This window comes from Neltuma alba, unplaced genomic scaffold (assembly GCF_004799145.2).
Source record: "Neltuma alba isolate B1F8T4 unplaced genomic scaffold, ASM479914v2 tig00011289_pilon, whole genome shotgun sequence".
Lineage (NCBI taxonomy): Eukaryota > Viridiplantae > Streptophyta > Magnoliopsida > Fabales > Fabaceae > Neltuma > Neltuma alba.
In genome coordinates, this window is record NW_021635998.1 from 865,504 (window position 1) to 878,182 (window position 12,679).

The window sequence follows — 12,679 nt, forward strand, 5'->3', positions numbered from 1 at the left end:
CTACCCCGAGACTGAAAGTGAAAGGCCTTCAATAATGCAAATTGTAATAATTCAGAGGGCGATACAGTGAGTCACATAAAGAGATGGGGAAAAAAATTGCATCAAAGGTAGGGACAAAAATGTCATTGTGCGTTTGGTGGCCCCTCAGTACTCAGGAGAAGGGCTTGCGTGTCCCAAGGGAAGACAAGAAAGAAGATGCCTTCTTTTTACCTCTCAAGTGTGGAAAGTAGAAACCCAAACCCGGATTGTGATTTTTTTTTTTTTGAATGATTGTGATTTTACAGCACAACCTTTCACCGCTTCAACCTTCCCAGTTCCCACTAACTTTTGACTTTTCAAAATTTGACTATCACAAAATAATATTATTTTCTTAATATAAAAATTAGTTTGATTTTTAATTTAGTCATAAATATAATATTCTAATCTATTTTGTCTTTTATATTTATCTATTTTTTAAAGTAATATTTGTAATAATTTTACATATTAAAAATTTTATCAAGTTGTCATTCTAGCTAATACATATAATTAGCAATGATATTTTAAGAAAGACAATATCTATTTATTATAAATAATTGATTTAAATAATTTTTTAATCTATTCAAATTGATGAACTAACGCTTATATTAAGGATAGTACACGTAGTGTATATATACTGATTGATTGGTGTGTCCTTTACAGGCTGCAGGTGCAAGGGTATTTTGGTGCAAAGATGTAATTGTTCTAAAGTTATGTTGGCTAAGACGGTGTAATTTTCCAAAGGACATACAAAGAGGAGGAGGATGGAAAGACGTTGTCATGAATGCAAGATTTTTTGTAAACTTGATAAAATCAGTTAGGTTTGATGGGTCAGCTCATCAAATCGTTCAAAAGTATTAAAACATTTTCAACCCATTTAAGAGTAGCAATTTTTTTTTTAGCTGAATTTAAAAGCATCATAAGTTAGCCGGCGGACTCGCAAGTTAATAGAATGATTATATAAGACATACTATGCATTTTTTTTAGGTTTTAGGATCAATTTAATCATAAATTTATGAAAATATAAAAACAACAAAACTTAATTTACAAATTTAAAAATTTAATCATAATAGGAATGAGTTATGTTAGAATTTTATTTATACGAAAAAAGTTGATGTGAGTTGAGTTCTAAGACTTTTTAGGGTCAAGCATGTCTCTAAAATTAAAAACCGCTTATAAAGATATTTACAAATCACCTATCAATAAGATTTTCACATTAGCAGTGAAATTTAAACTCATAACCTTATAAATTATGAGCTGTCTCCTTACCAACTAAATCGTTGGGTTAGAATTTTTTTTCAATCTGTCATGTCAAGACAAGCTTATTTTAGGTTGAAGAGATGAATGAGAAATGTCAAATGATTTATTTAAGGAAGAAACAGGAGATCAGCTTTGGCAGACAAAGACCAATTAGGTTTTCCCCCTAAATACCTAAATGGGGAATCTACAAAACCAACCTAGCCTAATTATTACTTTTCTGATCTTATTTATAAGATACTTTCAATATATTTCACATAAATTAAGAAAAACTTTAAAATACATTAACTCTCTGTTAAATATAATAACTTTTCAATTTTACCCTTATTTAATATATATCTTTCAAAAAAGATAATTATTTACACTATAATAAATAAAGGACGAAATAGTACGTTCACACTAAAAATTTAATAAAGCGACTTATAAATAGGATAAAAAAAATTTCTCCTTCTCCCTTATAAATAGGACCAGAGGAGTACATATGCCTAGCTTATCCTGATGACACTGTAAGCTAGCTGAATTATTATTATTATTATTACGCCAAAAATCTAGCTGAACTGTCGCTCATCGTTTCTTCCATGTGGATGGATATGTAAAATTGAAAATGGTACACTTGTTGGCCCAAAAAAAAAAGACACAAAGAACCTAAAATCGGGCCTTTTATTTATGACCCGGACGTGTTTGGCATTTTGGACTGAACTTGACGAGTTCAGAGGCTTTAACATTTGGACACGTGCTATTAGGTCCATTTAGACAAGCAAAAACATATTAAAAACCTTTTTTTTTTTTTGCCCTTTCTCCTTTTAAAATCAAGTCACTAGACCAAATCAAATTTGCCTCAGGGCAATAAGATGGTAGGTAGAAAAGTTATGAAAATAAAAATTATAAGAAGTTGATACTTGATCCACAGTTTAACAATTTGTTTATTTAAACCATAAGCTCATGTGTTAATTAATAATGCTGTATAAATAAATAAAATTAAAAACAATAAAAAAATTATCAAGTTTTGCATAATTTTATTTTGCAAGTCATTTATAGAAAAAAAAATGTAAATGTTATGGATTTTTGAATTAGAAAGTCAAAAACTATATGCGCACTTTTTGTGTCGAGCACATATAATTTTGGAGGAATTACAACGAGATCCTAAATAACAAAAATAATTATCAGTAAGTTCTAATAACAAATGAGTAGTTGTCATTTACTACTCTAAAATCTGTTATTACAAACTCTTATGTTATTATTGAAACTTTCTTACTTGAAACTTTATTATTGCAATTCTCCCCATAATTTTCTATCCTACTGTTGCCCTGGGAACTAGTAAGGTGGCGGAGATCATGTCCTGGTCACACATATATGCAAGATTCTTTAAAAATATTTAAAAATAATTTACTAATCGATTTAAAGCGATTAAAATTATATAATTAATTTTTTGTAAGCAACTAATTTTCCGTTATCAAATTCAAATGTAAAAGAAAAAGAGGGAAAAATGGGAATTCAATTGTCCTTTTTTGCCAACAATTCAGCTCAATTAAAAGAATGATGAAAAAGAGGGAAAAATAATTTATGTCCTTTTTTGGCCAACGGACTTGGGGAATAACATGATCCACATTCTATGTTTCTATATTTAAGAGAAAAAAAAGATAAAAACTGATGAGATAATATTTTTTAAAAATAAATATAATTAATGTAATTTCCCCCTTCTTTGACTACCTAATTTTTTTTTTAGTATAAATCGTCAACTACAGTCTACGGCTGATCCGAATTCATGCTCCTATTACCAAGAAGTAGTAATTTTTAAATGGAATAATAACGCTAAGTGCGGGTATTTAATTACTGCTTAGAGACACATAAAGCTAAAGAGTTCAAACTGTTGTGCGTCCAATATTACTCCGCGTTAGTGTTTTATTATTATTATTATTATTATTATTATTTTGGTCTTGAATTCACAACCTCAATTTTAATAAAGGATTGAGAAAAGTATTTAGTGTCATTGGGTTCGTTGTAGGATCCTGACCATTATTTTATTATATTTGTCATTTAAGGTTATTGCATACGGATTAAAATATAATAATATTTTGGGTTAATGTCCAAATTTCTTTTGGAAGATTTTATTTACAATCGTTGAGTACCCAAAACCTTTTTTGAACATAAATTTACGCAAAAAATTTAAAATCGTAGCAATATTATCCTTTGTTGTTAAAAATATTACCGGTCAATGTTATTATTTTAACAATCAACATTAATTTTAATAATGTAAGGACAATATTATTACGATTTTGAATTTTTGGGACAAATTTGTATAAGAAAAACTTTCGGAAATTTGCATGTTAATCCTAATATTTTTATCAATTGAGGTTGAGGTACTTTAATGTATAAGTTAATATCTAGAAAAATTGCAATAACGTCTTACCCAAGACAATTAAATACAAAAAGGTCTTTTGAAATTATTAAATTAATCTGAAGTCTCAAGTGACCTCATTACAAGAGATTCTATTTGTTTAATTACTAAATTATTCTTGTCTTTTTTTTAAAAAATATGTATTGACAACTGAAAGAGCGGTCGTTAACAACTTAGGTGTGACGATTAACAATTATCATAGCAGGTATTAACAATATATTTTTTTAGCGCATTACAAAAATAAAACGTATGAGTTGTCAATATGTAACACAATAGTTGTTAATCATTATGCTTTAAATTGTTAATAACTATTCTTTCCGTTATTAATGCATACTAAAAAAAAAAGACAAGTTAGTAATTAAACAAATATAATCTTATCATGAGGTCCTTTAGAACTTCAAATTAATTTGATGATTTTAATAGACTTTTTTGTATCTAATTATCTTGATCGAGATCTTACTGCAATTTTTTCTTAATATTTTAGATTATATTATAAAATATGAATGAAACCGAGGGAGAATAAATAGGTACACGACTAGACGGGGTGAGTCTCTCTTGGTATTCCCATGACATGCCATTGACCCATTGCCTATAGGGTTGGGGCCGCCTCTCCTTCCTACATCGCTTTTTAATTACCTTTTGAAAATAGTTGAAATCATCAAACTTTTACACAGTCTTTCATAAATAAAGGTGAGATAAAAAGAAGAAGAAAAGATAAACAAAATAAATAAATAAATAAATGTTTTGGTAGGTTGAGGACCATGCATGCATGTTACAACAAATAAATTGGTACAAGTGCCAAACTTGGTTGATTATTATGGAAGGATGTGTGGTCTTTTCAGAGGGAAGTGATGCATATAAGAGCATGGTGGGGGAGAAGGACAGGCCGATAAGATTGGAAGCAAAATCATAGACTACTTTGTTTAGAATATGAAGCATCTCACTATATTTACTAGGCCTTACCTTAAATAGCACAAGATATATACAGCGACAATGATATCTCTGGTTAGTTAAATTAATAATCAAAAGTACCTTTATATTCCTTCTCCATGTGTTTGGTACATGCATGGCTCTCCTCCTCCCCACAAAAACACATGCTTCCACGATCTTCTTTCTTCAAGCTCTTTCATTTCTGCATATTATATACTGCTTCGGTTCGTAATATAAGAGCTAGGTGAGATAGTATGTTTAATTTTTATGTATATCACAATTTTTGCACACTCAAATGGAAATATGTTAAGGAAAAAATAATCAATGAAAAATCATCTACATATTTGCCCAATTTCTACTCCTTTATTAGGTGCATTTTGTGCGCACGCAAGAAAGAAGTCTAAAACATTCCGATTTCTACGTAGTTTTTATTTATGATCATTATTGGCATTCCGTAAGTTGATACTTTTTCTGATTTTTAACATAAGACTTAATTAATTTGAAAAAGCTTTTTTTTTAAACAAGGATTTGAATAAGTTAAAGAAATAAGATAAATTAGTTAATCATAATGATTATGACCTAATCTCCCCGAAATATTTCTGTGTAACACTTGATCATATGCATCGGTTTATAATAGTTAAGCAATTTAATTTTAAAATATAATAAATATGAGAGACAATAGATTCAGATTGTATATTTATGATCAAATTCACACTCCTAACAAGCTCTGATATTAGGGATCTGACAGAGTAATTCAATATTAATAATCAATTATGTATCTACACAATCATGTCACTCAAACACACATGATGGCACAAACTAAAAATTTCTTTTACAAAGACAGTTTGGTCTCTTAAAGTAGACATGTGTTGATGTCGGGAAGATTCATCTTACATTAAGAATCTACCTAGCAAGTTTCAAACATAAAATTTTGCTAATCATGCATGAAGCAGCCCAAACACACGGTCATTCTGATAAATATAAATATATGTGTACCAATGGGATTGAATGTAGCATAAAGGGCTAACTCCTTATAACGTGACAAACCAAAGTTTAAATCCCCGCTAGGAGAGGTGCTCAAATTTAGTGCTCAATAATACCTTAAATAGAATTATCTTCAATATGAGGATATCCATGTTTTAGTGAAAAAATGTAAATATGTGTGTGTGTGTGTGTATGGGTTATGTTACGCAAATATATATTACTTGGATTTTTAACATAAGAACTAATTGGAATTAGATTTAGTCCTAAATATAAGAACTCAATTAACTTTGTCTTTCAAATTTATAATGATTTTTTTTAAAATATCCCTATTGAGCGTAAGAATTTCTATTAAGGGATAGTTTTATTGCATATGATTAAATATGATGATTAATTTAGGAAGTCAACACATAATTGTTATACTTAGCTAATTTAACTAATTTTTTTAATATTTCCAAGTTAATCATTTATCTCTTATATTAAGAACTGTAGTAGATAACTAGTAATTATAACAATTACAATTATAACTTAATTATTGGATGAAATGAAATAAAGAAAGGAAGAATAAAGGATCGATGTCATTAATCACGTTTGTTAAATACATTAAACAATAATACTGCCTGCGATTACAGTTGAATATAGTTAATAGCAACTAACTAATGCTGAGAGCCGGCCAAGCATGTGATCAATTTCCATTAATCCATCCTCTAGCTAGAACTACAAATTAAGTAATTGTATATAAATCATAACAGAGAATTTGTATTCTTTTTGAATGAATATAATTAATGCACATAAAACTGCAGAAAGATAAGATCAGATCAATTAATTTGCTGTTCTTGTCTCAGTGTAGTTCAGAGTTCTTGTTGTTGTTGTTGTTTTTCTCTTGGATAAAAGTGACCACAGTACTTTCTTCGTCACATTTCACTGGTTGTTGTTGTTGATGTCCTGATGATGAAGAAGCATAATAATTCTCTCCCACCAAACATTTTGCCTTCAAGGATTCCTTTTCCCAATCAGTGTTGTGCACCACAAAGAGAATAGACACCACGCAGGCGATCTGAGCCGCAAATAGCCCATAACAAAGACCCACCAAACCTAGCTCCCAAACAAACCCCAACACTATCCCCACCGGTGCTCCCACCAAGTAAAACGCGTACAGGTTTATCCCTGCCCCTATCCCGGTTCTCGCGCTCCCTCTCAGAATCCCACATCCTGTTGTTTGTGGACAATTCCCTATCTCACACACTCCAATTATAGGCAAAACAGCCATCGTTAACTCTAACACTTCTCTGTCACTGCTAAAAACCCTACCCCATCTTTCTTTTCCCACCGTGGTCCACACCAACCCCACCGTCGAGCTAGCCGCTGCCAACCCTAAGGCCACCGTGCTTGATAGTCTCGCCTTTCGTGGCTCACCGGCTCCGAGCTCGTTCCCGACTCTTGTTGACGCCGACGCGCTCAGTGCGTTCGGAAGAGTGTACATGAGCGATGTGGTTTGGATTATTATCCCCGACGTGGCCAGAGCCGCGCGAGGGTTTTTCAGGTACCCGGCGAGGATGGTCATCAGCTCGTACCACCACCACTCTAAACAGACTCCGACGCAGCTTTGTATGGAGAATCTTATAAGCATACCCCATTCACTCCCCGACGAACGGTGTTTCATCACGAGAGGTGTGCACAAAGTTAAAGGCTCCACCTTGCTGGAGGCGGCGGCTCGTGGATAGGACATGTAGAGAAGGAGGAAGAAGAGGGTGTTGAAATTGGCGACGAAAGATGAGATCGCGATTCCTGGTACTCCAAGTTGGAGTTTGAAGGTCAAAAAGATGATAATTGGGATATGAACAAGTGTGGCTAATGAAGTACACCACAATAGAGGCCAAGTTGTGCCTTTACTACGTAAATAGATGCGAAGTGGGTGAAGGAAGCTATTGGCGATGAGGTCTGGGAGGGCGTAGCGACAATAGAGGCTAGCCACTGAGGATATGTCTGGGTTTTGGTGGAGACCGAGCATCAAAGGTTCGAGCTTTATCCATAGGAGAGAAATTGGGAGGGAGGCTAATAAGAGCATGAGGATGGTTCTGTGAAGCGTGAGTGATAGTAAGGAGAAGTTTCTAGAACCGAAGGCTTGGCCGCAGAGAGGCTCCATGCCGGCGGCGAGACCAGAGAGGACGGAGTAACCGGTGATGTTGGTGAAGCCAATGGCTAGAGAACCGGCGGCGAGCTCAAGACTTCCCAACTTGCCCATGCACACGACTAGGATCATGTTCTTGAGGTAGTTCACCAGGCTCATTGCTGCTATTGGGAACCCTATGTCTCCCACTCTCTTTAGCTCCTCCACAACCTAAAAAGCGCATTGCAAACAAAGAATCAGATTTTGAATTCAGTGTACACAATTAAACTATCATGAGTAAATAAAATCTCAGCTATATAATCGAATCAAAACACGCGAGGTAGGACATCAAAATATATGTAGCGACAAATACTGGGACTGGCGTAGTTAGATTAAAAGATCAGCGCTTATATGATCAGCTCTTATATGAACAATATTCATTTAATTAATTGGATGTTTAATGATCACAGCTTCACGTCAAGCTATAGCTAGTCATGCATGTCATCAATATCTAAATGGACATAATTAAATATATATATATATATATATATATATAGCGGATGATCTATAAACGATAATACGTATTCTCATGATTAGAATGACTAAAGTAAGAGGATGGGATTAAATTTTAAGAGAAACCAAGTAAATGAGTAGTTTGGAGGGTACAAAACGGTAATTTATTATGAGAGACAGGCCGGAGAGTGCAAGTTGTGGGCTTGTGTGGGGATAAAAGGAGAAAAGAAAGAATGGGAACAAGTTAATAGAAAGGGAATTGTAAGGCCTCGTACCTCAGCAAATGTCGCGTATGCTTGTTGGGATTTCTCCTCCGCTGCAAGCATCATCGCTTGATATATAAAATCCTTAGCTTTCGCTTTTGCGTTTGTTTGATTTGATTCCGTATGTGTGGTATTTGGGTGGTTTAATGATGAAGAACAAGAAGGAGATAGTGGGTGTCTGTTCTTTGTGCACAGACACACATATGACCTACAAAAGCCACTACTAAATATTTGATGAGGAAAAAGTAGACTGATGAGAGGAGCAAAGTGGGTAAGAGAAGCAAACCATCTATGCCTTTATATAAGGTTTGGAGATGGTGGGGAATCCATCTATCCCTTGCTTTACCATTGCATTTCTACACTTTTTTAATTAATTATAACTCACAAAAGCTTTATCTCATCTATATCATAAAGTACTTGCTTTATCTTGACCCTAACATAGATATATACTTTCATGTCAAATTTGATTCTTTGCATCGTGTATGAAGCCTCCATTTTGTTTTTTTATAGTTTTTTTTTAATTGTAAACAAGACCGAGTCCGATTACAACAAGGTTAGGCTGAAAACCAAACTTGAAAAAACTCAATTAAAAGAAAGCCTCCATTTTCTTTTATGTACATAAGGATCATTTCCCATTTGTTTAATAAATTATATATTACTTTTGTGAACCTAAAAGGTTACTCAGAATTGATGTGTATGTGTGTGTGTGTGTGTGTGTGTGTGTGTGTGTGTGTTGTTTTTTTTTTTTTTCAAAATATGTTTCTATATGTTGCCATTTTTGTGTTGATTTTGATCTTATTAATTTTGCATTGGTTGTCATCACCGGCCCTTATAGCTTTGAATTAGCTTTTTAGGAGTAATTTAATGGTGCATGAGATAAATATGAGAGGAGTTTTATCTCAACTTGCATGAAAGTACTTATAAGAAGCTAATCCTTCCCAACACCCCCTTTGAATTAACATTACTTTAAGTTTCAATTAACATGCATGATTATAGCAAAATCATAAGAATAGGTTTAGTTTGACATTGAACTCTGTGCTTTATGTTTATCCTTCAAACGTTGTGGTGCGCGCGCGTGAATCATATGTTGGCATCGTCGGTTGTCAATTTTCTTCATAATAGTGGGAACAGAGGCATCTTCTCTGCCCAAAAAGCAACGCAATATTTGCTGATATACCAAAAATTCTGATATCCACGTTTCAGAAACACTAGCTACCAGTCTGTGATTGTGCATGTGAGCTTGCGATCGCAATTGCTCTTATACTCAGATCATGTTTGGCTTTTTTCGGCTCCTCACTTAAGCTCACATACTTTAATAACACGTGTATGCCTAATTAGCTACTTGTCACTGCACTATCTATAATTTCTTTTCCGTGTATAAACTGACTTTCCTTAATTAAGTGATCAAAATATATATACCTAGCTTAACCAATATCTATGGCTTGGCTCACATGAACGTGTCATTTCATCTTGATGGGTTTTAATTAGCTGTGAATAACTGTTAGCTTAAAAAATAATTACGATTTTTATTGAAAATACAGAACGTAAAACATAAACCATCAAATAAAATCTAGACCATGTAAAAGGGGTGAACAAGGTGGTGATGTTTTTGGATGATTGAATCTGTATTTTGAGGGATGATTAGTCTTTGTTGCCTATAGGACATACTAATAATATGCCGTGTAATTCCACATAAATAATCTAATTACTAAAAAGTCTCATAACAAGTGAGTAGCATGTAATGACAAGATCCAGTACAGAAAATAACGATAAGTTGCATATTTTTTTTATTTGTTATAAGAATTTTTAATGATTAGTAGATTGATTATGTAGGAGTTTACAGTAATCCTCCTAAAAATCTACTATATGCAGGGATTAACTACTACCTACCCTAAAAAGACCTTGATGAAGCTAATATTATGATTACAATAGGATAATAACATTTACTGATGAAGTAGGAAAAGGTGGGGTTTAATTTGGAGATCTAGAATATATAAATATGGCAGTTAATGACTTCCAATAATTTGTTAGGACGAGGTCACTTCAGTAAGTTACAGAGACAGTAGGGCCTTCAAAACTAACAACGAAACATTAGGGATTTTTTTGCCTTGGGGGACCTTTATAATTAATTAATTAGGTAGACATTGTGAAAATAATAAGATTGGATTGGAAGCAAAATTTGCTTTTATGGCACATGTCAGTGGCCACATAAAGGCTTAGGATACATCCAAAATCACACAACTGTTAGAAGCCATCCCCACCTTTCCTATTAAAGCACGCACCTTGTCCATTAAAGTTACTACACCCAGCAGCTTGCAATTCCACAGTACGTAAATCCTATGGATTTATATTGTTTGTTTCTTCCTTTTGAAATTATTGTGGCAGAACCAGTTCGTGCTTTTTGGGTACCAAAAAACCACCTCCACATATCCTCTACACTCTTATTCCTTATTATCATCTCAGACAAACAGCATCATTGTACAACGCCAGCGCAGACATGTATGTACATACGCATAAATCATCATCAACATATTATTACTTGCTGCTGCATGGTATTTTTTGTTGATCAGTGGTGTCAGCTGATATAAGAAACAAGCTGCTGATACTTACGGGGAGTCGTAGTAGCACATATATAACTCTTCAATTTTCATTAAGATGTCTCTATATATGATTTTTATAGCCGGTCCTAATCCGGATAAAAGAAAAGGGTTGTATTAGGTGCTCGATAGCCAACAGAAACTAAAGCGATTCAGAGTGATTTTACACAAATCCATCATTGATAGGAAGATGGGGCGGTGGGTGGAAAGATTTTTTTTTTTTTTTTGGGGACTGAGGTTGCTTTATGACACAAGCATGCCTAGAAACTGCACGGTTATGGATGTATATTATGTAAACTTTATATATATGCTATCTCAATCACCTACCCCAAATAAGTTCTGGCTATGCTGGTGAATATATATACGACTTCCTATTTACAAAAGAGCTTTTATGACACTAGACTATAAGTTTTTGGCAAGTTCAAAGTTGATGTGAGTGGATTTTGAAGGAGTCCAAAATATAAAAGTCTAAAAGCCATCTATGTATCATAGATTCTTCAGATTCAATGTTACCAGTTACCACGGAAGAAAGTGCTCCTTATTGTCAAACATTTTACCACCGACTAGAATCATTACAACTTTTCCTTAGCGTGTTTCTTTGAACCAGCAGGCACAATTCTTTTTGTTTTTGAACTAGAAGCACATTCTGTACCTTCTCTTTTTTTAAACTCCGTGTTTCTACTTTAAATGGATCGTCGACAAAAATTTTTTACTAGATTTCAACTCCATCTTTTGCCCCCCTCTAGAACAACAGCATGCTACGATTAGATATCTCTAGGATTTACCCTTGTTTGACTGCTGCTTCCACCTAATTACTTTTGTTGCATATAATAAAAGTCCTTGTATTGCAAAAGTCAAAAGTTATCATTCTTAGTTAAGACCTAATTTATTTATTTCCTTGACAAGTGGAACCCCAAACGTACAACACCGAAAGAGTAATTTTTAAAGAACATAAGGAACACAATTGCTTAATACTTTCAACTAAATTAACTAAAGGCTGAATTTCAAAAAAAAAAAGGAATAAATTCATAACGGACTTCCTATACTAAATTTTTAATTTGCTTGTTGATCCCAAGGTTAGTTAAGAAGTATTTTTTTCAATACCTTTTAGTATTCTAAACTAATTTTTAGTGTCATAAAGTATTTTTCTAGTATTACCCCGTTATCCTACGTAATTTTTGGTACAATGTTATCCTTAAAATATTTTTCTCAGTAACAACGAATACCTTAAATTTTAGATAACTGATTGTTTCTGAAAAAATATTTCATAGACATAAAAAAGTTGGTTTAGAACACCGAATGCCATATGTGAAGACACTACTACAGTCAAACATTGTCTTCTCCCGTGATTTTCTGCAGCACCATCTTCACATATACAATCAAGCATCATATATCAGATTTCGTTCATCATGTGCTATTACTCTCTCTCTCTCTCTCTGGTGTACTTTCTTCTCTCTCTGATTGTGTTTCTGTGTCCCTGTTTACTAAACTGTTGAAAGGAGAAGATGACACATTACAAGCTAGCTGTTAATAGAACCAAGCATGTGAAATCTAGTTGCACCAAATGCCCTACCTACAGGGATTCATCAGCCTCATCATTCCCCACACACCTCAA

At 33.4% G+C, this 12,679-nt stretch overlaps 1 protein-coding gene across 1 annotated transcript; it reads right to left on the reverse strand.

Annotated features, from left to right (window-relative positions):
* Positions 1-6,167: 6,167 nt before the first annotated feature.
* On the reverse strand, positions 6,168-8,623 carry LOC114711458 (protein DETOXIFICATION 55-like). Its single transcript, XM_028895869.1, has 2 exons — positions 8,480-8,623; positions 6,168-7,922 (listed from the first exon to the last, which is right to left on the reverse strand). The coding sequence occupies exons 1-2, from the start codon at positions 8,531-8,533 to the stop codon at positions 6,423-6,425; spliced, it is 1,554 nt and encodes a 517-aa protein (XP_028751702.1). The 5' UTR covers positions 8,534-8,623; the 3' UTR covers positions 6,168-6,422.
* Between the last annotated feature and the right edge of the window lie 4,056 nt (positions 8,624-12,679).